Source organism: Leuresthes tenuis, unplaced genomic scaffold, assembly GCF_036924035.1.
Source record: "Leuresthes tenuis unplaced genomic scaffold, fLeuTen1.0.hap1 SCAF_11, whole genome shotgun sequence".
In the NCBI taxonomy this organism is placed as follows: domain Eukaryota; kingdom Metazoa; phylum Chordata; class Actinopteri; order Atheriniformes; family Atherinopsidae; genus Leuresthes; species Leuresthes tenuis.
This window is the reverse complement of record NW_027325365.1, coordinates 7,537,448-7,563,911: the sequence shown is the minus strand read 5'-3', so window position 1 is coordinate 7,563,911 and position 26,464 is coordinate 7,537,448. Positions and strand designations below refer to the sequence as shown.

At 39.2% G+C, this 26,464-nt stretch overlaps 4 protein-coding genes across 6 annotated transcripts; 1 reads left to right on the top strand and 3 right to left on the bottom strand.

Annotated features, from left to right (window-relative positions):
- Window positions 1-3,452: 3,452 nt before the first annotated feature.
- Window positions 3,453-5,122, bottom strand: spata4 (spermatogenesis associated 4; the record flags this gene model as incomplete). Its single annotated transcript, XM_072395276.1, has 5 exons — window positions 5,022-5,122; window positions 4,465-4,594; window positions 4,036-4,154; window positions 3,693-3,913; window positions 3,453-3,493 (listed from the first exon to the last, which is right to left on the bottom strand). Coding segments are annotated over exons 1-5 (612 nt in total), but the record flags the coding sequence as incomplete, so codon positions are not given.
- Window positions 5,123-5,934: 812 nt separating this feature from the next.
- Window positions 5,935-10,771, bottom strand: asb5a (ankyrin repeat and SOCS box containing 5a). Its single transcript, XM_072395256.1, has 7 exons — window positions 10,169-10,771; window positions 8,902-8,981; window positions 7,844-7,951; window positions 7,441-7,591; window positions 6,936-7,070; window positions 6,440-6,631; window positions 5,935-6,279 (listed from the first exon to the last, which is right to left on the bottom strand). The coding sequence occupies exons 1-7, from the start codon at window positions 10,371-10,373 to the stop codon at window positions 6,152-6,154; spliced, it is 999 nt and encodes a 332-aa protein (XP_072251357.1). The 5' UTR covers window positions 10,374-10,771; the 3' UTR covers window positions 5,935-6,151.
- On the top strand, window positions 10,228-20,819 carry ctso (cathepsin O). Of its 3 annotated transcripts, XM_072395254.1 has the most exons (8): window positions 11,149-11,405; window positions 12,329-12,434; window positions 12,585-12,709; window positions 15,754-15,921; window positions 16,140-16,261; window positions 19,053-19,216; window positions 19,976-20,068; window positions 20,182-20,819. In XM_072395254.1, exons 1-8 carry the CDS (start codon window positions 11,199-11,201, stop codon window positions 20,214-20,216), a joined length of 1,020 nt encoding a protein of 339 aa, XP_072251355.1. In that variant the 5' UTR covers window positions 11,149-11,198; the 3' UTR covers window positions 20,217-20,819. The 3 variants fall into 3 exon arrangements, with proteins under 3 accessions (XP_072251356.1, XP_072251354.1, XP_072251355.1); XM_072395255.1 differs by lacking the exon at window positions 11,149-11,405 and adding an exon at window positions 10,228-10,347 and having other exon boundaries at window positions 19,976-20,819; XM_072395253.1 differs by having other exon boundaries at window positions 11,147-11,405; window positions 19,976-20,819.
- Window positions 20,326-24,962, bottom strand: tdo2a (tryptophan 2,3-dioxygenase a). Its single transcript, XM_072395252.1, has 12 exons — window positions 24,857-24,962; window positions 24,618-24,720; window positions 24,422-24,512; window positions 24,201-24,271; window positions 23,786-23,913; window positions 23,470-23,656; window positions 23,196-23,303; window positions 22,974-23,085; window positions 22,753-22,810; window positions 22,122-22,201; window positions 21,846-21,936; window positions 20,326-21,673 (listed from the first exon to the last, which is right to left on the bottom strand). The coding sequence occupies exons 1-12, from the start codon at window positions 24,889-24,891 to the stop codon at window positions 21,520-21,522; spliced, it is 1,218 nt and encodes a 405-aa protein (XP_072251353.1). The 5' UTR covers window positions 24,892-24,962; the 3' UTR covers window positions 20,326-21,519.
- Between the last annotated feature and the right edge of the window lie 1,502 nt (window positions 24,963-26,464).

Below are 26,464 nucleotides of genomic sequence, written 5' to 3'. Positions count from 1 at the left end.
TAACTGGGGCATGTTTCAGTATTTATACTGAATACAAGTAGTAGTGCTACTTGTTACTTTTATAATACTTTACAACATTACCTTTTATATGTGATGTAATCACTTTGTCACACAATCCCTATGCTCCCTGATCAAGTTGTTACCATACAGCTGAAAGCACGGTAACACTACCATTTTCTTAGTGTTTTCTTAGCTGTTGTTTTGCATGTTAAAAAGGTGAAATTACTCATTGGCACTTAACTGTTTTTGTTTTCTGGAATTCAGAGATGTGTGTGATGGACTGCCGACGTGTCCAGGATGTACCCCGCATCTTTCCCAGTGGCAGGTGTAATAGGCTTCAGCCCCCCACCCCCTCACGATCCTAAATTGGATCAAACAGGTATAGAAAACAGATGGATGGACAGGTGGAATACAACATACAACAAAGAGTCGCCAGCATGCCGCTTTACAAAGTGTACTGCACGTGTGAAAGAAGGTCAGTGTGGATGGACAATTATTACATGTAAAGTAACTATCAAAATTTTACATGAAGATGACTTTTCACGCATCTGTGCTCATGCAAACACGCAGACACAAAGTGCCCCACCCTTGTTCTACAAAGCCACAGATCAGCTTATCGTGGCTTTGTTAATAGGGGTGAGCGATTATCTGTGAGGGTTAATGGGGGAGGGCTCTTTTTCTGGGGAATCCTTAGCTTTCACAATATCCCTTCTGGCTAGTCATGTTCGTGTCTGTGCTTCCAATGAGGCATGACACCCCCCCCCCCAGAGATTCCTCCACACTGGGTGCCATGAAGCCGATAGGAAAATTCAGCAGATGGTGTAACACTTTCTTGGGGCATTTTTAGGCACTGTTAATACCTAACATCATTTAACTGTTAGCTTTAATTTTCATCTCAGATTTTATGTATTTGGCTTCAAGTGCCTGTTAATCTTATACAGATCTAAACCAAATGTGCCTGCATATGATTTTACAATATTCATGCACAAGCACAGTTTAATTCTACAGCCACTGCTTGTGTTTCTGAGCAACAGAAGGAGCCAAATAACCTCACACTAAGCTTATTAATGTGTCCTGGTTGCTCTCCAGTATGGGCTTGCAAGTTTCCATAGCAACCAGGACTTAGATATTGCTTGGTTGGGAAGACATGTTGATGCAGAATGAATATAAACACCACCCTGTGCAGTACATGTTAACATGTTTTATAGAGCTGCTCATCTCGCTTCTCATTATTAATGTTCACAATATAATTTCTGAATGCAAAGCACAATGCTGAAAATCCAAGTGTCCATCACCCGTCAACAGGCGACGTGTGCTCCATCTTAAGTGCTGATGTGTGTTCACGTCCAGTCAAGCTGAGGGAAATCAAAAGACACTGAAAGATTAAGGAGGTCAGCTCCGCTGAAGCAGCAGTGAAGAATCTTCATAAACCATTAACCGCCAAGGAAACAGAGTAGGAAACTATGTGAGAAACCATGGGGTTGTGTTAAAGAGTGATAAAGTGATATTTGATACTTGTTTTCCTTATTCTGGGTTTTCAGTATGTAACTTCCTATTTTATTTCTTTGATTTTGCAGTTCTCAAAAGGTGAGTTACGTAGTTCTAAACACCTACAGAGGGGTGCCCCGGCAAACTGCAGCCCAGAGTCATTTGAGGATGTGGAGCTCATATCATTATAGCATTGTCCATTCTCTCTATTGATAGCACAGTCTCTTAGACCACAGGAGAGGCTTGGCAGTCTGCCAGAAACACTTATCGTCCTGTCATCCATTTTCAATGGCTTCACAGCTCAATTGTACACCGTGCAGCCACAAGAGCTTGGAGGTTTAGAACCATCACAGTGATCTGCAAAGTGCAAATAAGTGCAAATAAATCTAAATGGCACCAGGAACCCCTTGATGTGCGCTAGTAAGTGTACAAAATAAACCCAAAAAGAACTATTGTATATAGTATATATATTGTATATATGTCATTTCAATGTTGAGCAGCATTTGTCATGTATTGATAAGTTTTAGGGTGTTGATGCAAATGACCTCACTGGTATCTCTCCCTTGACTGTATTTCATTTTACACCATCAGTCTTTAAATGCTGATCAATGGCTGAAGGCTGCGTTACCATATGTGGATTTTTGGTTTTGCCATTTTAGGGCACAAATAAGGTGTAAAACCATAACATTTTTAATTAACCTTGACTCAAACAACAACTTCATTGTGAATTTTGTATAGTTTAATTCAGTTTACAAACATGAAAGTGTAAGAGGCTGCTGTCACAGCCCCGAACAGAAATACGAACAGAACAGAAGTATAATTAACCTCTTGTACCTGGCTTACTATCACGAAAAGCTCAAAAAACAAACAATAAATAATAATGTGTGGGGATGGAAATATCTGGGGTTCATTTCTGTTCACAAGCCCTTTTTGATGGTCTAAATGAGAAGTGAAGATGTGCCAAAAGATTTGATTTATATTGTTTCCAGCAAAGCTTAATTGAGCAAAACCTCCTCATACTTTGGTCTTCAACACTTTTGAAAGCAAAACCAGTGATTTATTTTTAAGAGTTATCTATAAACTATAGACACATGAGTCCAAACAACTGCTGAAAGCTTAACATAAAGCTATAAAAGCTGTTCAAACTTTACAACGCCAGGTTGTACTAGTTGAGTACAGAGTACAAGCTTCACAGCTATTGAGAATGTTCTTAAAAACAGAGACTGAAGGAAAACATCAGCTCTTTCTATGTGTGGTGGTAATCTGGGAAATCTAAAAATTGTTTAAACATGTAGTACATGTAGCTCTACATATGACACAATGCTTCCACCTACTGGTATATACAGAAACAGACCAAATGTGAAGATAGACGCCGAACACTATTTAAACCATAGCAAACAGATTATAAGAAACTTGTGTGGCATATTGGTCAGAAACAGGCTATGCTTTGAATAACCATAAAGACCAATCAATAAAGTAAGTGACACAGATTGTAATGCAGTAAAATATCATAGATATTTGTTCAGAACCCTTTAATAGTTAACCAGCAATCATCTGGCAGACTGATTCACCTTTGTCCTGAAAGGAAATGGAAGCTCCACTCCACGGAGACAAGGAGCACAGCTCTGGAATAGCAGAAATTGGAGTATAGATTAGTCACATTAACTAATTAAATGTTTTCGATTTGCACGGATATTAACCACACGAGAAAGAATAGCACTGCACAACAATTTATATAATCTAGAGAATGAATTCATGTTGACAAATAAGAAATTATACAGGGAGTGTTCTTATTTTTTTTCACCACTGGAACAAAGGCACGATAGCTGCAAGAATAAACATGAGCTTACTAAATGCAGTCTATGTGAGAGAAGAGTCAATAATTGGTGCTTACTCGACGTGGTTCCTCCTGATGAAGGCCCGCTCATGTACTCATAACCCTGGTTGAGTGGCTTGGAATATTTGGCTTCCTGACGGCTTGGATTAGACTTCAATTCAAAGCGTCCTGGAACAAAATAAAGGACCAAAATTTTGTAAATGATATAGTGGCTATGTACGCAGTTTTTCTGTTAAATACCTTATTCTCAGTTTGGTGTACTGATAATATGTAAACCTCTGTCAGTTTGTGTTTACAGCTACAGTATGTCATAAAGAAATAAAGTTTTTATTTGAAACTTAATCTGAAATTCAGAAAAAGGACCTACCAGGGTTGAGAACCTTCTCTGCAGCTTTGTGCCCCCTGCGCCTGTTGAGGATGATTTGTGGCTTCCTCTGGTTTGTGCTTATGTCGTGCTCGGCCATGATCTCTGTAACTGTCAGATTTTTTTTTATGGCCTGGGAGTCTGTTGAACGAGCCAGTGAGGGCAGCAGCTCCTGGTACTCTTGATCAGTGAAGTCCGACTCACAACGTTGAACAGCACTGGCACTGAAAAGGGAAATTTTGTTGTTCTCTTTACATATTAGAGTCAAAACAGTGTCACTGATGTGCATTTCAAGACGGCACTGAAGACAACAATTAAGTTACTACTATTCTAAACACAATCTTACCTGCAATTAGTTAAAATAGCGTAGACCTCCTGCACCAGCAGCTCAGCTGCTCCTGGTTTACAGTGGATTGTTCCATCAATGGCCTCCTTCATCAAGTACAAATTGTGCTTTTGCATAGACTGGAAAAATAAACAGTTTAAGTGAACTTGAATTTGATAGGCAACTACTTCATGATTTAGACCCTTAAAGCACTTGTAGGTAATGAAAATATCACAGTGGGCATCCCCTATAGGTTGCTTTTCATAGATGTTTTTCAAGATTTTCAAGATTTCATACTGTGAACATGTCATTAAGTGTCTAGTGTTTTTTTTAAGATGAGCATCATCCAAACAGTTAGGTTGGACATCTGTTTAAATTGCTTGTCAGCTGAACACGAACAGATACGTCTTCATGGCTCATTATATTTTTGGATATTTGCCTTCTCATTACCTGCTGTATCTGGCTCCAGTTCCTCTGCTTGGCAGAAAGTGACGCTCCTTTGTCATATGAATGCAATGGAAAGTCTCGGCGGTAACGATGAGAAAATATCTCTGCCACAAGGTAACCGTTTGAAAAATCTCTGAAAATGAAAAATAGTGATAATGGGACAGGAGAGCTGACTCTTGCATTGGCAGCACTTTTGGAGTTTAAATCAATCTCTGATCCATTTTGTGAACCTCTAGTTCTGCTAATGTTTTTTTGACCTCATTATGAGTTTGTGTTCTGTCAACAGAGACACTCTGTAAATGAGATATTTTTATTCTAAGGTTTAATATGTCACACCTGGTGAAGAATGCTCTATTAAAATAAGGAATGGGTATGCTACTTGTTCAGCTGCAGTGAAATATTTCGAGATATTTCACCCAGTTATGGACATTCGGTTAGAGTAGCTTTTGTTAAATACGTTAGCCTACTTTATGGAGTCGCTATCTTAATACTTTTTAAACAACAGCTTGCACACTTTTTTTTAGATTTTACATCTATAGGTTACATATATGAATATGTACTTGCGCACATTCTTCGGATAAAATGATAAATCGAGGCTTTGGAGCCACTTTACAACTTCTCTCGGCAGTCCTGTCTTTTTGGGACACTGTGCGTGATACATGTCGCTCTGAGCCCAAACCTAAAATGTTTCTGTATAACAAGTGAATTCGTGTAATCAAGCTTAAAAAGGCCCGACTGTCTGCCCCGAGCTCCCTAACTAGATGGAGCTTAATACTCTTAACTTTCCCCCCTGTCACTTATGTGTTTGTGTTTCCATGACAACGACAGTTGCTCCTTGTTCTGGTCCTGTGGTCGGACACAACCAAACTGGCAGTGGAGATATACTGCCCTCTAGGGGACGTAACGGTGGCATCGTTTTAGTGAGAATGTACATTATTTTTGGCTGCCCAGGTCCTTATAAAACTTCACATGCTTAAAACGTACACATTGAGATATGGAATAAATACTAAACAAGCTAATAGCCTTTAATAACAACAGCAACAACATCTCTTTGTAAGAGGCTAATTATCAAATGTCCATATACAACTTATGAGATATTATGTGACTAGAAAAGAAAATATGTGCTCTAAGTTGGCTGTATTTGGTATTCAAGCTTAAATTTATGAGGAAAGGATTAGCACAGTAGCCATCATTATGTAATTTTATTACCAAAAAAAAGTACACAAGGCATAAAAACAACCTTTAATCATCTACTGTAGTAGTAGTGTGCAATTATTCAGGTACAGAATTTAGAATACTAAGATATTCTAATCTTATTTGAAGTTTTTATGTAAAGTGCATAAATCTCTTGTAGCTATTAAAACTATTAAGGCATCTTCTAAACACATACAGAGCAGAAAATAAAGGAATACTTGTTTTGTTTTTTTTTGTTTAGTTTTTGTGTGACATTGTTTTAAAACCAAAATTGGAAGCTTTTTCTTTAACAGCATCCTCTTCCACATTCATCCAGGTCCTTATGGTATATGGACATACCCACATTTGGGAGTCAACCCAGCTTGGTAGAGTTCTTCATTTGATGCTTTGTAGCTAATTTAAATAAGCTCCTATTAGGTCACGGGTAATGTTATGCTTTATGAGTTAAAGGCATGTTTCTTTAAGTCCCATTTAGGCAGTTTGGTAGTTCTGCCTGTCATTGGTACTGCAGGTATCTCTTGAGCTTGTTAGGCAGGGGAAGGTGGGAGAGAAGGTGGAGTCTGTCACGACCGACACAGTTTCTGATGCACTGACGACACAACTGGCTCAGCAGTCGAGGTGTAGCTATAAAAGAGGAGACGATGGATATTTATTTGATAAAGTTATAGACAATGATGCCAAAGTTACAGATTAAATGCCAACTTTAATACAAGTAGCTAATCATTGACCTTTTATCTGAGCTAAGTTAGGAAACAGTTAACAACCAAGTTGAGTCACTTCATACCTTCATAAAGCAGTAGAAAACCTTCTGTCAGACTGCTGGGTGGAGCCACATCGACTGGCCTCTGACACTCTGTGTTCCTGGCATTAATGTCTGCACCAAAGTCCAGTAGCAGCTTCACTACAGCTGTGCAATCTTTTTCTGCTGCTGCATGTAAGGGTGAATCCAGGGATCTGCCTTTCTGTACATTCGCACCTGTATGGAGAACAGTTTAATTACCCATTCAAGACTAATTTAATGTCATGTCAACTTTTAACTTTTAGATAATAGAAATACAGTTTAACAGTTTGCACTTTAATTTGAGTTCTTCAAGCTGTTTAAGGTCTTGTAATCCTTTAAGGTCTTGTAATCTAATCCTGTCAGCATGCGCATACGACATGTAGTGCGTATTTTATGTTCTCATGCATCCGTGATATGTGTTTTTGTCTATGCACGTTCAGTAGAAAAATGCGCCTGTCTGTATGAAGATGTAAAGATCCACACAAAGCTGCGAGCTGACCTTCCCTCAGGAGTTTTCTGGCACACTCCAGTTCCTGGCAGATGCAGGCAGTATAGAGCGCAGTGCCCAAGTGAGGAATGTCCATGTCCACATCTGCCCCCCAAGTCACCAGAACTTCAACACAACCATAATGACCTGGAAGTAATGGAGCATGAAGACAGTAATCAGTAAGTGACAGTGTGAGATAATTCTCCCAGCTGTGTGCTCAGTTCATGTTGAGATATATTTCCTAAAGCTGTTTTTTTTGCACTGCAGGTTTTGTAGAGAGGACATAAAAACAAAAACAAGATAGAACGCAACTTATAGGAGAATTATTGAGTGGTTGAAATATTGTAAATTATCAGCAAGAGGAGGCTGCCACTGAGACCTCTCCCTGGCTAACCGGAAAGGATTTTTATTGAAATGGACTGTAAATGTAACTTATGACTTTCTAAAGTCAGTTTCTGACCCTCTAACATTGGCCAGAGGCTCACTCTGAAGTGCACAGTATTCTATCATGATATACCTTTGCTGGTCGCTTCATGTATCGGTGAGGGATGGTATACAAGGCTCTGGGGTTTTGCTCCATTTTCCAAAAGAATTTCAGTGCATGCCACACTGCCCACTGTACAGGCATTGAACAGAGGGGTGACTCCATCAATTGTAGAAGCATTGACCTGTGAAAACATTTTCTTTTTTTATTGTTATTTTTAGTGCTTGTTTAACCATGCAAGTTGACTAATAGCAATAGCCTGGGGGATCAGTTGAGGCGGACCAACAATTTAATCGCTCTACACTGACTGTAAATGGAGAGCATCTCTTAGCTCATTTGTTATCCCCACCCAGAGTTTCCCAACCATGGAAATTACATTTGACCTGTTCTTCAGAATGGCAACATTAAAGAGTCTTCAGACCGGTTTGTGACTTACATTTGCTCCTGCATCTATGAGAGCTCTGGCACAAGCCACATGGTCTCCAAGACAGGCCTCATGAAGAGGTGCTACATGGTCTATAGTCAGGACATTGACATTGTGACCCTGGAAACAGAATTAAACAGCCACAGAGCTTTAGTGGGAAGAGGAATTGTAAGGGACATTTAGCAATAGATAACCTTTGTCAATCTCTGTCGGGTAAAAACCATGAAGTTACATGAACATTAACAAAGCCTTGTCTCCTCTTACAAAACAAATTCATCCTTCTCGGTTATGGTTGTCAGCAATTCACAAACTGTACCGCAAAGTCACATTTCAACAGTAGTGATTATTAAGCCGGCTAATTAATGTGCAGATCTGAAGGCTGAAGGCTGCTAAAGAGCTAGTAAATCCCAATGTGAAATACTGTAATGATATCAGTGTTTTGTCATGGGTTTGTCTGACTTGAACAAGGCATTGTTGGCTTAGCGCCACAGTCCTCCATCTGTGAGCAGCACAAGAGCCAAGCAGAGATTGCGGTTTTAACGCTGTCCATTGAGAATGCCCTTTCATTGTAAATGCAGTCAGTTAACTTTTCAACCACCTCAGATGATGTATATACTCAAATTTACAATTTTACAGTAAAAAGCAGGTGAGGATGCTGTCAGTCATGGTAGAATAACCTCAGACAGAAAATGTTGAAAATCGAGTACCAGTATTCATATTGAATGTAGACATATAGCCTGCTTCTGTTAGTTCAAACCTTTACGACCTACAGTGGCACAGGCCTATACAAATAATTGGGCACCAGACGGGAGTATAAACATCAACCTGTCACTTTGAAATATTTTTGGATATATTTCACTGTGAGGCTGTATGTTGCCAGTTGGCTCTAAAGCTTTATATGCAACTAATGATTGATGCAGTAAGTGAGGGACACGCCAACTATGACTGTTTAATCAAATAAAAAATCAGTGAACTGCAATGAGGGCCTTGACTCTTATCATATATCTTTTTATCTGACGGAATCTGCAAAGGTACTGAGCCCAATTAAATGTTGCAAGAGGCGGATTCACCTGTAAAATGAGGGTCCTCAGAGCCAGGAGGCGGCCCTGACTGGCAGCATCATGGAGGGGTGAGCGGTCTGCCCAGGATCCTGCGACAGGAACAAGGATTCAGTGCCTGCTTCTGCATACATTCATTGTTGTCCACATGATTCTGTTATCTAGAATCCTACACTTTAAAAGAGAGTGTACAATAACTAATCACTTTGGTCTTTTAACCCTTCTCAACACGCTTTCTGCGGCCATATGACAAAGGGTGATGTCAGCACTAGCAGATAGCATTTACAGAACAAAACTAAGTAAAAGTGAAAAAAGAAAAAAAAAGGCTGTCGCCTTTTAATCTGAATGATTCCCACAGCTATTAGCCACACCTGAGTCAATGTCCAGAATAACAGCTGATGCGTTCCACACATTATCATCATCATTATCCACTTCTTCCATTTTTACTCATAAATTATAGATTCTAATCAGCTAAATGTTTCCTATGAAAGTCATGCTTTTTTATTCATGCAGCCTATTTTCCTTGACTGACATTAATTTGAAATCAAGACGTAAAGGACAAGCTTGAGACATCAAACAGATTTCTCCTAACAAGTAGGACCATATCTACAGAACCGTGACTAATACCCTGAGTTTAGCTAATTAGTATTCCCTTTGAATGATAGCTACAGATTATGTTGTCGTCGTGTCTCTCTTGCCCCAGAATGTGTCTTCCGCTTGTCCCTGAGAATGAGTGTCGTTTTGGTTGCTGTGTGAGTGTGACAGGGGGCACCACATAGCTGGGAATGGAAACTAGGGCAGGGTGAGGGTGGGGGAGGGAGGAGAAGGATATCATGACTGTGTTCTATTAATACATTGGAGAGAAAGAGCTGCTGGGCCAATGGTGTCTTCGTTTAATATTGAATGTACACTTCAGGATTTATAAGTGGCTATTAAGCATGAAATGAAAGAAAAGTGGGCTTTCATTCATATCTGCAGTAGCCTAGGCTTGAATATGAATACAATTAGAGGCGTTTATATTCACAGGACAAGAATTGCAGTATTTATAGCACAACTGTAAACACAGTATTTATGTGTGTACACCTGGAGAAGTAATATCTTCCATCTGACCTTGATTACACTGCCTTGGTCAAAAGTCTCATTTGTTGTCTACAATACACACATTTTTATTGTAGAGATGTATTTTACCCTATATTTGCCTTTTTATGATAAAGAAACCTGAAGAAAATTTCAAAAACAAATTCCAACTTTGTTTTTTTGCCCCCCCTCAAGTACTCACTGTGTTGTTGACCATAATCATAGAACTCTGCGGATATCCGGGCTGCTTCTTTACGGTTTCCACGAATTATATAGAAGTATGTTAGTAAGTTCAGAGAAATCTTAACAAAGAGCTTGAAGCAGAACAGTGCCAAGATGCTGAGGTAAACATTGGACAACTGCACTGCGAATGGCTTGTTGGTGAGTTCCGCTGTTGGGTCTGACATTTCCTCTGGCACGTTACAAAAGAGCTTTGGTTATGATGAAGGCAGGATCAGATACCACTCCAAAAAGCACAACAGTAGCCTACTTTTGCTCCCTGTGTACTGACTGGTTGGCTCCTCCTGACAAAGTGCAGGCTGGAAAAAATGCTCTGCAGCTGCTACTGTGTCTGAGAGCAAGCACTGTAATGTTATCATACACTGTATGTGGGTGTGGATGGTCACAAGTTATATAAATTTCCATCTCACCTACTTGTTTTAGTCTGAAACATGACAATTTAGCACACGCTAGTTTTAGATAATGGCTGAAATATGATCTTAATATCCTTCCACATTTTTTATGTTCATTAGGATAACTGAAACATAAAAAGATAATTGTAAGATAAAAGAAAAATGTATTCATACCCAGACTTGAACTAATGCTTATAATAAATCCAGAATATTTTCTAAAAATTAGTTGTAATAAATATAACTTTGTACAGTATAAAATACTATTTTTCAATGTATTTATCCCATTAAGAAGCTGAGATAGCTGAGAAATTGAATTGAAAATAAAATATAAATCAACAGGAGCGAGAAAAAAACATGACAATAAACTGCCAAGACAAACGAAGTATTTAGTTTGAATTTCTTGTGTATTATTATCATTATTATTATTTCATGAATTTATCTAGTTGACTGGTACTACATATTACTTTCTGTTTCCAAGGGAACGCCTCCGTATTGTCGCGCGTGCGCTGTACGTCCTTACGCTCCTTTTCCGCGAACATTAAACATTTTTGCTTCCTGTCTTAATTTTCGTCACGTTTCTAACTAATATTTTTTCGCCTGATGGATGGATGGCAGCTGTTTACAGTGGTCTTGTTATTCACTGTCGGCACATTCGTCTCTCGCGCGTGTTGCAGAAATGTGAGCTCGGGGGAAACTCGCGCCAAGTTAAATGACACTGCAGTTGATTTCGACTCGTTCAGGAAAAAGTTTAACCGTTCGTATAAAGTCAGCAGCGAGGAATCCAACCGGCGTCTTCTCTATTTTCAGGTAGGGGTCAAGAGAGGGTGTGAGATGCAGAGAAACTTTAAAGTGTCTTTGCCTACTTTACCCGCACTTCCGTTTTGATAACAGGTACAGATCATTAGTATACACCACGCCCACTTGCGCAGAATATGTTATTCTAACAGATGGAATGTGTTCATTATTGGAGCATATGTTAATTTGATATTGATATTCAGCACCTATAAATGTTGGATGATTAAATCAATTTAAGAAAAACGCAAGTTTTTACATATTGTGACAATAGACTGTTTCATCCAAATTCCTGCATCCATGATTAGCTGCAGATGTTCAGGATATACTATCAGCTGAATTCAGTGTGGTTTGTAACTATTACCATGATATCTGGGTAATGTAATCAGATTACAATTAATTGAGAATGACAGTAGAATTAGGATTATGCACTGATAAGCCACAACACCGATAAGTAAAGTGAGTGACAGTGTTCATCTGAGGTGTTCATCCGGCCTCCACAACCAAAAAAATCAATACCACCCCACTACCAGCTTGTTCGTTCATTTTCCTCAGAGCAAACTTCTTCTTACATGTCACAACTTTAGCACTTAGGCAATAAAAACCTTTTGCACAATTCAGGATGTTTAGCTCCTCAGTTTAGTTTTTTCCCCACTCATTACAGATTTAGAGAGTTTGATTCAACCGTTACGTTAGATGGTGTAAGCCAAAGTCAGCAAACACAACTAAGTATTGCCAACAGCAGACATTTTTCTGTCTGTCTAATGGAAGATTTGTTTTGGCATAATGGTTTAGCAGTTACCATTACTCTCTTACTACCTCACTGTTTTATTCAAGGATTTCAACATTAACAATTCATGCTGAAGACTGGGGTTGATTAGCACCTTCTGCTGCCTTTCTAGTTAACCTCCACTAATTTGTCATTTGTGTTATTGCAGGATGCTGCAATGCGGCATATATACCTGAACTCATTTCCCACAGAACCACAGTCTGCCAAGTACGGCATCAACCAGTTCTCTGACCTCTCACAGGAGGAATTCAGGGGTAAGTGAACATTTTGCTGTGTATTGTTGCAGAAATGAATTTCTCAACTTCTCAGCATCTTAGCTACTGGATAAGTCTTGAATTCAGAGTCATTGTTTACATGCATCTTTTCATGTGGGATGGGATTTGAGGAGGATATTTTATCCACAGAAGTTTACCTGCAAGCAATCAGCGACAGAGCTCCTGCCTTCTCTGGACTGAGCATAGAGGGGCTCCCGGCCAAATTTGACTGGAGGGACAAAGCAGTGGTGGCGCCGGTCCAGAACCAACTAGCAGTAAGGCTTATGCAGATAGATGAGGGATGCATCATTTAGCTGCAGTATTGAAACCACTGTCTGAAAAAATGAATGGCATTTGACATCTCATCACAATGGAATGTTTTGCCGGGAAACCTTTGGTCGTGCTTCACTCTCTTACTGACCATTTACACATTGCCGCAGTCCAAGTCTTTCCCCTCATGGCAATAGTACTCTCTGATGGCAGCAGACTCGCATAATATTAGTTAGGTTGTTTTAATGTTATGACTAATAAGTGCATACTGAATGAGTGGGAGTTTGTTAGAGAAACAGAGACACCAGTGGGTTTCATACAGAGAAATATATATATTTTTTTCAGATATTTTAATCTTTAAAGAAAAAGGTAAAATGGGGCCTCATGTATAAAACAGGTACTAAGGAAAAATAGAATTTTACACACAAAAACAAATGGAAAGCACCGTTTGCTCTCTGTTCTTTTGTTCTTTTCTGCTTTTGTTTTTGTGTTGCATTTCTAAAACAGACGGTGATAATTTCATCTGATAGACTTGTTAATGTGGTTGAGGTGAAAGGGATTCAGCCCATGCACTGAAATGTCTTTTAGAAAGACGAGGTAGACTTACTTGAATCTTACCACCTGCCACATCCCTGCATCATCCACTCATTTTAACAGCTGCAGTGTGCTGCACAACTGACCATGAGTGTCAGCATCAGAGTCTGACTCCAGCTCTCCCCCCTGTGCTTCGTGTGGTGGTGAGATGACACTGATTAATTGTGAAAGGGAGGGTTCATTTCAAATTTGACTTCTGTCTTTTACAAGTGAAAAGCAGCTATTGAGCAGTTGTGAACCATCAGCAAGAGCAACAAGAACACACGTCTGAGTGTTTATTATAAAGTGTATCTATAAGTAAGTTGTGACATTGAGTGAAAATAAATGTGTGAGAGGCTCTCGCATTTAATTTCTGCAATCTGACTTCAGTTCACCAACTCACCATCTGCTCAGCCAATTCCTGCTGTTCCTGAAATGTTTGTACGCGTGGGTCAGATTTTGTGTACAGGTGCACGCATTCTCACAAGTTTGTGGCTGTTTATTTATTTTTTTTATGTGGAAACTGCCTTTTTCACTGCTTTGTGCATGTGCTGCAGCAATGAATGAGGCCCCTCATCATGCTGATTGACTAACATGCATACTGATGGGGTTATTTGCTTAAGTTGTCATGCTGAGTAAGAAATATTTTCAATATTTCTTCAGTCATAGGCAAGATGTACATTTCAAATGTAAAAGCACATGTCGAAAATTCTTTCATCCTTGCAGTTGGTTTCCCTCTTTGAATAATCTAGAACTTATGAATATGCATGAATATTTTTTTATGTCAACAATTTGCTGTTAGATACACGCGGTAAATCTGCTCCAGGTGAGAATTTGTGTTTCCACACAACAATTAGCAACATGTGTTGCATCCTGGACTTGGCTTCCAAACTAGCCGTGATGCAACAAAACCCTGTTTGTATTTACAAGTTAGTCAGAGTGAGATTTATGATGATTGCATAGAGAATTCCCTCTTCAGCAGACCAATTTTGGTCCTCTAGTGTTCTGCTGAAGGTCAAACATCCATCTGAAGTAGTAATGAAAACATATTTGAGTGGAAGCAGACTTCAATGGCTTTGGAAAAACAATGAGCTCAGGGAGCAGAATGGACCAGAGATGCATAAGGGAGAGGGTTAGTGAGATGGAGTTGTTGCTTGTCCTCTGTGAGGGTTCACTTTTTGCTCTTTTTGTCCTTTATCTCTTTAGTAAGTCAGTTTGCTGCAGGGAATGATATTTTCACTGTAAAGCTCTTTTCCTAAGGGAAAGAAATAACCTATGCGGGAAATGCTGAATGATACCATGGTATATACAGTATTACATTCTCTTGAATTTAGGAACAGTGTAGAACTCCTGGGAGAGGCTGTAAATGACTGCGCTCACCTACAGAACCCCTCAGCTCTGCTGCAGTGGTATCTGCTCAGAGTCCCTCATTGGCTGGCTCTGTCTGTGGAGCTGCCTGGGCTGAGTTCCCACAACAGATAGATGGATAAACAGAAAATAAAATCCAATAGCATCCAAACAAACACAAAATATCAAGCCACTTACATCTGATAAATTCGCCTTGATTCAGTTTTTCCTTTTCTCGATTCCTCATTTATGACTTGAGTGCATTTCAGTTTTTTAAAAGAGTGCAAAGATTGCCTTTACATTTTGTTTGCTCAGCACACACTTATCTCTAGTCGAGGCTGAATTTGATTTTTGTATTGATTATAAGCCATCGAACCATGTTGACAGAAAGAGAGGAAAAACGTGAGCCTCAGTTTGAAGAATGAGATTTCTCTGTACAAATATTAAACATAAAAAAGTGCTCTCACATAATGACATACTTCATGTTCCCTCTCCCAAAGGCGAGGGGGGGGGCTTTAATTAAAGCAAGGAAATCTGTGCTATGTCTCGGCTCTGATAATGCAGCTGATCTTTAGCCTTGAAGCCTTGAAGTACTGGAGTTTTTTGCATTTCTCTCACATGTTGCTAATAGATGAGAGCGGAGTACATTAATTGAAGCAGAAAAATTGTTAGCCAGAGCTGGTTCTGTCAGTAGATGGCAGCATAAAGCAATTAGTCACAGTTGATTCATACTGGTCATATTGCCTCACCTTGTCCTTGCCTCATGTCGTCTGCATCCAGCTCACTGAGGGCACTTAATTAAAATAATTAAAGATTGGGTTTGTGATTGGGATGTAACAGAAAGTTTAGAGCTGTGTGAAAATCTTCAATGTTTATCTAAATTTCGAGTTGGTTCAATAAAAAAGCCAGTTGAGCGATGTTCAAAAATGCAGGATTGATTTGAGCAGCAGGGTTGCACATAAGCAGATCATTGATCATATTAGTTTCCACAAGTCTTTGCCCTGCTGAAATGTTTGTGGGAAAAACAGATTTTTCTCTTGAAGAGGATGAACAAAAAACAGACAAAAAAAGTTTGCTCTAACTTGACCTTTTTTGCTGTTTTTGTTTGTTCCATCGCTGTAATTTGCAGTGTGGGAGTTGTTGGGCATTTAGTGTGGTTGGTGCCATACAATCCGTCAGAGCTATTGGAGGCTCACAGCTGGAGCAGCTCAGTGTGCAGCAGGTTGTGGACTGCTCCTATAGAACTGCGGGCTGCCATGGAGGCTCCCCATCCCAGGCTCTGACTTGGTTAAAACAAGTGAGTTGATATTTCTATGTAACAGATTTGTGTTAGATCCTATTATCTGACATGTACTACAAATGTATTGAGTATTTTTTTCAGTTAAGCAGCTGCTTTTACAGAAGCTTGTGATAGAAAGCAAAGTAAGATGGCTCTCTAGTCGTATGAATTATGTCTATCATGAATAACTGAGTTGTGTTCTGATAACATATTTAAATTTTTATTTTTCTGTCTAGACCAGGGTGAAGCTGGTGACTCAGTCACAGTATCCGTACGGGGCCAAGACGGGAATCTGCCATTTCTTCTCCCAGTCACATGGCGGTGTTGCTATAAAGAACTTTACTGTACATGGCTTCAGGTAAAAGATGCATTTTTACAAGTTATTTATATGTAATAAAGGCTAAAGATAAAAACTCAAGTAAAATCAAGTGAAGTTTTAACTCGGTTTTCTTAGAGTACCAAGGGTAGAGGAAAGGGGTCTGGGACTGGTGCTGTCCAGTGACGAGCCGCAGTGTTTACACTGTCAACACCAACACGGGTAGCTCAGTAAGACATAGGCTTTTGACTCGGGGTCATCTGTTTCGGTTACTCTCAGTTAACATAAATCAGATATCTTTTTTTAATTTTAAACAGAAATGCGACTCACTCTTATTCAGATCCATCGCCTTTTATTGTCATTTTCTTCTTATTAGCTAGTTGTTCCTTGTAGTGTAATTTACATGCTATCAGTGAGATCCTAATTGTTCTTCCAGAGCATGATGGGCAACGTCTCCTGCATGCTACCCGGCCAGTCTAAGAAACATACAGCTGCAGACATATTTATTCAGGAATTCTACAAGTTCTGAGCATTTTGCAAGCAGGGCTTCAAAGGATTGAAGCTCTTTTGCTTTGGACTGAACGCAGTGTGGAAAAAGAGCCTCTAAAATACAGCAAATTAGCAGCAAGAAAATTTCTAAGAAACCGAGGGACTGTCTTACTTGGCTGTAAATCTGCAAGTAGCAGTCATCTTAGGTGCAAAGAGGAGGAATAAACAACTTGCCTGGGAAATGGGAGGATGAGTGATAACCATGGCCCAGTGCCCAATAGTTTGTGATATCACCAGCTGGCCTGCACTGCCATCCAGGCAAAAAGCCTCATAAGCCTGTGCTTAGTAGGACACAGCCATGGGCAGCTGCAAAAGGAGAGAGTTCAAGTGTTTCACTTGAGAAGCAGATTAGCTCTACTGCTTCAGAACTCTGGATGTCCGGCAGATGACCTGGATAGTTTTGTTCTGAACGCAAAAAGCTACAAGGAAAACTAATAACTGCGATTCAAACTCAGTACTGGTGATTTTCTGCAAGACATGTGAAAGGAATAAACACTGGGAACTCCAAAAATGTAATGCCTTTCAAGCAGTATGTTCTGTGACATGACAGATTGAGTCACTGTTCAGTCCACACTCTAACCTATGAAAACCATCATGTTCACATGGGACTAATGGCATCGTGAGGCAACTTTCAGAATGTCTGAAATGAGTTTATATTGATCTTTGGAACACATTCGGCTTCTTTTAAAGTGTGGTGTTTACCAGTGGCCTCCTGCTACCCCTAAGAAAGGGTAGTCAATACATTCTGCACATTTTAGGCTTTTTAGCTGTATGTTCCTTCCACAAAGTATTTCCTTACAGTTTCAACTCCTTTTTTCCCTGCCATCATAGCCATCGCTTTTGTGCAATTTGACCTTTTCTTAAGTAAAAAGTAAAGTAGTTCTTCTTTTTATTTGAAATGACTGCAACACCTTTCGAGTCCTCCTTGTTGAGGGCAAAAGGCATCAAAATATTGACAAGTCAAAACATGATGCACAAGAAACCCTGGAGGAGAGCCATCTCAACAGAGTTTTAAACATGAAGAACACCTTAGAAGAGGTGGGAGGTGGTATATCACCCAATTCACTGCTTTCCACCGTCAAATCAGACAATGAGCAAGATTTAGAGGTCTCGTGTGGAGGGAAGATGGTGAGACACTTATCGTCCTCACGTATTTGTGGAATATTGATGTGGTGTTGTAAACTGTAGCTTATTCAGAATGATGCTGTTAGTTTTATAATTCAAGCAAAATGCATTTCCAGTCTTTGGGATCAGAACCTTGAGCTAGACTCATTCTGTGGTGCATTTGTACTGATGGTTGAACTTGATGACATGAAATGCGATCCATTTTCTGCTCTTTCGTCTTTCAGTGATTGCTTTCATTAGTGCTTTGTTTTTATATTTTCTTATGTATTTATAATCTGCTTCGTTCTATTGTTACTTCTCCGCTGTGTTTTTTTTGTTTTGTTTCTTCATCGTTGAGTGACATTTTAGCTTTTCTGACTATTTTGTATTTGGATTCATTTGACCTCATTGTTTTTTTTTTTTAATGTTGTTTTGATTCTTTTCTTTGCCATTTTCTTACTCCTTTGAGTTGCTTCTTTGTTTGAAATACGCCATATAAATACGAGCTTGCCTTGTTTAACAAGACTTAAAAGTAAAGCAAAGTAAAGATCATTTTCAGACTAAGTAAATGTCAATGTCATGCTCATTCTTGATTTGCTGATGTACCCTTTTCAACGATCCACTGATCCAGCATGAAAATGTTCCTTTTGACCTGCCCCTGTCTTCTGGAATTGGATGTTTCTGCAAGGAAGAGTCTCGTCAGGGGGTCAGATCTTTACTGCTGCGCAGCAGGGGACAAACATAATCATAATGTCAAAATGGATTTTCAGTATAGTTGAGCACTGACATAGGTTCCGTGGATCGTATGTAATGAGCCTTGCAGAGGAGGGCATCAGAGATACCTCCAGTGGGATTCATCTGACCAGAGGACAGAAAGGGGTGACAGAGGGGGGCTGCATATGTACAACATAAAAAGAAGAAGTTAGAAAATGTGCAAATACTTGTTCAAAAGCAAGCGTTCTAATGAGGAGGAATGTAGAGGATAGTCCAATTCTAATGTAAAAGAGATGGTGAAAAAAAATGTAGAGTTGTGAAATGTGGAAACGATCTTTCAGTATTTCAGTTTGTAGCCTCATACCTTGCCCCTGACTTAGATCTATAGTGTTCTTGGAAAAAGCTATTTAATCACTAGGCCAAACAAGTAACCTCAAGGAAAAACGTTTCTGTTATTTTTCCTCAGTGGTCAAGAGGAGGCAATGATGGGTCAGCTAGTGGAGCACGGTCCTTTGGCTGCTATTGTGGATGCTGTCAGCTGGCAAGATTACCTGGGAGGCATCATCCAGCACCACTGCTCCAGCCAGTGCTCTAACCATGCTGTTCTGATTGTTGGATACGATACTACTGGTACAAGCTGCCTTTACTATGAGAAGGAATCATAGTTCAGCAAAGAAGAGATTTTATATTTTACTTGAACTGATACTGTTACAGGTTAATTGGATATACAAGGGACTGTGAAAGTAATTTAAATAAGAAATATGACTGTTTTTATCAGATTTGCTCTTAGTGCTATTAATCTCACATAGTCTTGAAAACAAAAAATATATTATCAGGACATTTGGTGAACATTGCATCCCTAAAATCACATTGTTTTTAAATATCTAGTTCATTTTCTGCTAAAATCATGAGACATGTTTGGATGTCATATTTTTCCTAACTGGTACTAATGTGCCTTTATCAATTGATCTTGCTTGTGTAATGTTTTGACATGAAGAAAATGCAGAACTGAGGCAGAATATTCAATTAATGTGTGTGATTTAGTATTAGTTTTTAGTGAAGAGTGATCAGAAATTCACAAGGTTTCACATCATTTACCTGACGTGCTGTTTATTTAAATCGTTACCTCATGGACTAAATCTTTTTTGTGGGTTTAATATTGTAATTGCCATCATGTGATATCTTTCATCAAATTTATTTCCTTACATAGCTGTCCCATTATCATATTTATTTATTTTTTTTTTAACATCATTCGTTCACAGTTTTATTTTCACAGTATTACACAAGGGCAAAAGCTGTTATGTAACAGTCTAAAGTGTATCGAACGACAGTGAACCCGCACACAAACAGTGTTCCTTTTGTGAGGAAATATTGTGTTTTCTCTCATAGGTGAAATTCCTTACTGGATTGTGCAGAACTCCTGGGGAACTACATGGGGAAACGAAGGTTATGTTTATATAAAGATTGGTGGCAACATTTGCGGTAAGTTCAATAGCTTATGTCCTTTTGTCGTCCTTATCTTTTGGTTCTTTTTGACAGCAATGTCAACTATTCCCTCAGGGATTGATCACACAACTCTCTTTGGTTTCTTTCAGGTATTGCAGATTCAGTGGCAGCTGTTTTTCTTTGACGACAGTTCGCAAATTGTTATATGAGTCATCATATGGGTTTGTGTGAGCCACTGTGTGTTGGTGTTTACCTGTGCTAAACTGAAATCAGTCGTCTGTTTTCTTTGAGTATTTCTTTGGGCACTGTTTTTATTGAAAAGTAACCTTCTTGTGTCACTAAAACAAAATAAATCACCTCATATGTTTGCAAGTCTAGGATTATGCAGAACAACAAACACTCACTCACTCCTGCAGAACTGAAGCTATACCAATAGTTTTACTGTACAAAATATGTATTTACTCAATACATAAAAAAGTTACATGTCATAAGCAACAATTCCAATAAATTCAGCTATACAAAAACATCACATTAATTACTGCATAAATATTATACATAATTAATTAATTTAGCACTATATAGAATACTATACAAAACATATCCACAGCCACTACATCACAAACACTATATACACATTTAATGGCTTAAAATGATCACATGAATGCTGTGCAAATGATTCTATTTTCAGATGTTGAGTTTTCATTTTATGTGCACTTTCTTTCAGTGAAGACACATCTCAGTCATCTAACATGCCCCCCTATGACTAACTGACATGAAATATGTTGCATTTATGTAAAAACCCAGCAGCGTTGTCCCTGTACGCACAGTTTGATCGCTGCTCCCACTGAACCGTTTGCCTTCAGGTCAGTCAATGTTCATTTGCATAATTTCATTGAGAGAACATCTAAGCAGCTCTTATCAAGTTGCCATCTGCAGTACGTTGTGACTGACAGTCAAGATTAGAGTGAAATAGCCTGATTTGGCTTCTTGATCTCTTTGTTGTCTCACACTTTGTGTCACAAGCTGTGCAGCCTGCTTTTTTTTATTTATATCATTTTGTTTGGTTTCCCTGCTTGCAAAACCCTAAAATGTACAAACCTAATTTTGATTTAACTTGTATCCTTTTTTCTGTATTTTCACATCAGAGAACTAATAGATGCAACACGTCAACCCAACATTTTGTCCTACTGGTGTAAAAGACCGAATTTCAGCCTCTGAACATTACTACATCATTTGTTGTGCTTGTTTAAAGAAGAAAATGGTTAACACAGCCATTATTATTGACAAAACGTGCAATTTTTCAATGTACAGGCTTTCTCAGATACTTTAAGCTAATTCAGTGAGTTATGTATATATTGACTCAACAGAACATTTGTCTTTGATGACCTGTAATTCACCTGCGCACCTGTCAGCAAAACTTTAGCAACTGCATGGTTGTTGCATGCGTTCCAGTGAAGGCGAGCCAAGGCAGACGACTGAGACGCAGTCTAGTCAGAGTCTTCACTGCTGCAGTAGGAGCTGTCGCAGCACTCGGCCATGTAGAGGAAGGTATGAACGTTGGGATTCAGCTTGGGTACCCAGTTGCGAGGCACCAGAAAAGTTGCCAGGTTGAACAGATCCACAAAGACTTTGTAGCGGTCACTAAATAAATAAGAAAGTTGAGTATTTGTACGCTGTGAGTTATAAAAAAGTATGCTCATTTGACAGGTTTATTGAGATGAGCAGAGTACCACTGTCCTGTCTTTCTGAATAAACTGAATGATTGCAGTGTGAAGTGTCTCATCAGAAGATAAAAGTGTACACCATTCAATACCTGACAGTGGATCTCAGGTAGTGGTAGCCAGATGAGCCCCCTGTGCCGGCTTTGCTGCCAATCATACGGTGCACCATGCACACATGGTTGTCTAGAAAAGGAAGGGGAAAAAAATATATGATCACTTACGTGAGCAGTATTTTTGGCTCATCACGGGCTGTTAACTCTTTAGTCATAAGGGAGACACAGCACTTTCTTTGACTCCTAGTCCAGCATAGCCTTTAGGGCCTTTCTAAAATTAGCACCAGTGACTCATAGTGATTTGTAAATTCTTACATCTCCATTTTGTCATGAGGGTGTCGATGTCCATGAGGGATGTGAGTAGCTGGAAGGGAACCTGGAACCTTGGCTCTTCCCTAAAAGGTAAGAGAAGATTTGATTTACACTCGATGTGTATAAAAATTGCTCTAAATTTGAATCACTATAAAACGAGAGCAGCTGTCACCTGTTCACCACCAGCAACCGAGCAGTTTTGCACTAATTATCACTTTCCAGTAACTGTTGGATGACTTTGTTGGCTCTGGTGCAGCCTTAATGAGTCTCTTGTGACATTCTGTCCTTATGACACATGTTTTTGCAAAACTGACGGCCACACCTTTAGGTGAAACTGACAGACATGCTCAGACTGTTGAAGCATTCTCAAATCCTCTTTACAACTGCTGTTGGTGTCACGAATTTCATGGCTCACAGCATTTTCAGAACAGGGCTTGTGATATGGAAATTTTATATGGGAAAAATTAATGAGTACTCCTGCGTCTGGAACTTGCACTGAGGTGTTCTTAAGCTCAATATCCCTTTGGAGGAGTCTGCACCTCCCACGTGTAAAACTGTATTAATACAATGCAAATGTTGCAGTTCTGCAAGACAATTAAAGGTGATCTTTAATGCTGATCACTGATCTTCATACCTGTAGAAGTAGATCATCAGAGCACCTTGTAGAGCCTTGTAAGAGAGCCGCCTTTCACCTTGTTAGCAAAAGGGAGAAAATTTTAGCCTCAGCAACACCAACTATCATTATTTGTGTAGTTTCATGAGCTGGAGTTTAAAGTCCACCTGGCAGATCTTTGAGTGAGCTCTAAACAAACACAAAGCACTGCTGACAAATATGACATCTGATTGAACAGTTACCTTTGCTGACCAGGTGGTCATGGCGCTTTTCATCAAACAGAGATGTGAAGAGCTCCCTCTGTTTGACCAGCTCAGCCATCAGCTCCTCCCTTTCCTCAGAATCTGGCATTTTCTTAAAAAAATTAACAATGCCCACAAATGAAAATACAGGTTCTGTCAATCATCTGTGCACTCCAGGGAAAGCAGAGAAAGTTGGTTCTGAAAGCTCAAGTCATTTCTTACCTCAATTTTCTCCTCCTCCAGATTCAAGCCATCAAATATATTGATTTCCAACCTTGCCCAGAAATTGAATCCATCCACCTCCAATCCCGGAGTCCTCTCCAGCCACTCCTGAAGGAAAAATACAAGGCTTATTGGCAATTACACCCTGGTCAGTAGCACATAAGCTTCTCCAGGGAAGGTTAAAGAAAATAGAGATGCAGATATACAGCAGATAAGATTAACCCCGAGTAAATTAACTGAACGACTAAACCAGAAGAATCAATGTAAGACAAACCTCCACCAGCTTTAAGAGTGTTGCCTCTTGTTCTGAGGCGAGCAGCATCTCACTCTCACGGCCTTTGAAATTGTCTCTGTAATGGCGTCTGTTATATGGAACCCTCAGGTTTTCCGGCACCCCAATTTTGTTCTCCAGGATGCGAAACTGAAGGCTTTGAAAGCCAGAGGCCGGAGACAGGTATTCCCTATACACACAAATACAAGTTAAGCACGCATGCGCAGCACTCAACCCAAGTACACTATCATGAAGAAGTGCATCTTATAAAAATTTTAGAGCCGAAGCAGAATGCGCCACTCGTTATTTATGAGTTTACCTAAAGTCAAAAAAGTCCAAAGCTGTCATTGTTTCCAAAACCGCAAACTGGTCGACCAGCAGCCTGAAGATCATTACAATCCTGTGAATGCGAGTGTTTACTTTCAGCATGTTGCGTTCATCTCGAACCTGAAGGGACAGAAAATGTTCATAGAAATGACTGCTAATCACAGTAAAATGATCAACTCCATCCTAACACAGAAAAATGAGATTTTAAATGTTTTTCTGACTGAAATCCAAAACAGGGAACACAGAATCACTGAGAAATCTGACATTTTTAAACAGTATTCGATCGACTTAGTATCAGGACTGTTGTACCAACATTTTGGAGCAGGTGTTAATGGGTTAACGCTGATAGTGTTTAAATTAAATATTTGAATTTATTGGTGCAAAATGTTCTTTTACATGTAACTTACATGTCCACTGATAAAGATGTCTCGTACGGAATCAAGTTCAAACAGAATCTGTTTGAACCACAGTTCATAGGCTGAAATAAAGTCAAGCAAAGGTTAAGGCATAATTTAGAAATTAAACACATATATCCTCTTCTTCCTGTCTTTGTTAGTTAAAAAGAAAAAGCAACAATCTGGTGTCAATGTGCAAGCAATATGGAACAAAATAAACTAACTAATTTTACCTTGATGGGTGACAATGAAGAGGTGCTCATCATGGATCTTATTGCCCTTTAGTTCACTTTGCAGTACCTGGGCTGTGACTATTTTGTCAAGCTTGGAAAGAAGAAGAAAAAAAGAAGGAAAAAGCACATTACAGCACTCATATCTCCTAAAAAGCCAATTATTTAGATGATACATTTCAAAGGTCATCTCTTCTACCTGCAGGTAGTCTCCATAGATGATTCCTCCTTTGCTGGCGTTGTTAACCCCTGCCTGTGAAGCATCCTCATCGTCCTCTTTAGGAGGTTTATTTTTGAAAAATCTGTGGTACAAAGAGAGACAGCCTTCTGTTACCTGCTGTTTCTGTCATCCGGATTAGTAACAGAAGAGGTATTAATTTAACAAATGTGGATAAAATTAAAACAAAAAATTCTGATGTGATGAAAATTTGAACGTACAAATGCCTCTTCTCAAAGTACGGACATCCACTCATGACTTTTCCTGATCAGTTACAGCAAATATCTCCTTCCTGGACTAATATTTACTAATACTGTCATCAACGTAATCCAGGTTTTTAAAGATTTGTCTTATCCAATCAGTCATGAGCACACAGTCACCACCCGGCCCGCCTTTATTTGCCCCATGCAGACATTGTTTACCTTTAGCCGGGACTACTTTCTGGACTTTGTTTTACCTGCTACAGAGGGGGAAAAACAAAAAAGGTCACAGGGTCCTTTTCGAAAATAAAAAAATAAAAAAATACATTTCTTAACTGTACCACACTGACATCAGTTATTAGATATTCTCTCTATTACAAGAATTTAAATTGAAAATGTTTCAGTCGAGACCTTCTTACACACAGAATGTAATCAGGAAACTTCTACTTGTTTGTTTCTGATTTGGTCATAGGGTTTGTTCAGTGTTTGCTAACAAACTGAACTTGGTTACATAAGTGAGAGGAGGGCACTTTTTACACATGTATTGGAATGACCTGCCAGGCTACGCTGACGTGGACTTTGTACAAATTTGACATATTGTCAGTGTTTACGATACTGATAGTATTTCTTTTTTGAAAGTTTTATGAAAATCTCATCTTTTATGCATCCTCACCTGCTGCAAAAATAAAGAACACATTGTAATTTGTGCTTATATTAATGCTTCCATGTACGTATGACCATGCTATCTGGAAATCGCTGTTCCTTCTCTGAGGGTCACTGCACTCACCTGTAAATATTTTCTCTTTGGTTAATGTTTTATTTAGCTCATCGCTGGAGATGTGTGAGTCTGAGGTAATTCTGCGAAAGGTGCAACACGTGCTTTTAAAGAAATTGTTTTTGGTTTTTTTTTTCTTAAAGCTGTTCTATAGGTGCTATTACATACCTTAAGAGCAGGAATTTATTGCTGTCAACAGCTTGTTGAAAGCTTAAAATGCCATGATTGTTAGACCTGCAAAATCAGCCCGAGTTCACAGGAACTTAGTTTGTTTTCAGTCACACTTGGCAAGTTCTGTTGAAAATAATGATATGCTAGTTCCTCTTCACCTCCTGAGCTACACCACAACACACTGTCAGTCAAAGCAAGAAGATTCCTTTGGAAGAGTCATGCCAGTTTGATCAGTGGAAAACGAAGAATCCACAGTCCACTCTCTATATCTCTCAGATCATTAGCTTTGTTTTTTTTCTTTGTGGAATTATCAAGTAGAGTCCCATAGCATGTGCAGTGGTCCCTTAGAACATCAGAGGGATAATAACAAGCAGCTATTTCTGAATTGGGACAAGGTACGAGCCTACCACGAGGAGCAGCAGCAGCACCAAAATGCTTTGTTCTTGTTCCCATTTATAGGATGAATAGGACTCTTTCGGAGAGGGTTACGCTGGATGAGATCCTTGAGACAACATGAAACTACCACTGTAGATTTTCTGAGATTTAACAAACCTGTCCATCTCTTCAATAGGACACGTGTATCATGCGCCATCTCCACGGGTTGAATAAGTCACTGATTAAAAGAAAAAGGGATATGGACTGGGATATGGACTGTTCTTGGTGCCACGTATTCCTCCCCACTC

Coding starts and splice junctions, on each gene's coding strand:
- asb5a (XM_072395256.1), bottom strand. CDS start 10,373: ATGTCAGACCCAACAGCGGAACTCACCAACAAGCCATTCGCAGTGCAG. Junction 6,632..6,935: donor CAGAAAACTCCTGAGGGAAG/GTCAGCTCGCAG, acceptor TTCTCCATACAG/GTGCGAATGTACAGAAAGGC. Junction 6,280..6,439: donor TTTTCTACTGCTTTATGAAG/GTATGAAGTGAC, acceptor CCTCTTTTATAG/CTACACCTCGACTGCTGAGC.
- ctso (XM_072395253.1), top strand. CDS start 11,199: ATGGATGGATGGCAGCTGTTTACAGTGGTCTTGTTATTCACTGTCGGC. Junction 16,262..19,052: donor TTTACTGTACATGGCTTCAG/GTAAAAGATGCA, acceptor ATTTTTCCTCAG/TGGTCAAGAGGAGGCAATGA. Junction 19,217..19,975: donor TGTTGGATACGATACTACTG/GTACAAGCTGCC, acceptor TTTCTCTCATAG/GTGAAATTCCTTACTGGATT.
- tdo2a (XM_072395252.1), bottom strand. CDS start 24,891: ATGAGTGGATGTCCGTACTTTGAGAAGAGGCATTT. Junction 23,914..24,200: donor ACATCTTTATCAGTGGACAT/GTAAGTTACATG, acceptor CTGTCCCTTCAG/GTTCGAGATGAACGCAACAT. Junction 22,202..22,752: donor CTGATGATCTACTTCTACAG/GTATGAAGATCA, acceptor CTTACCTTTTAG/GGAAGAGCCAAGGTTCCAGG.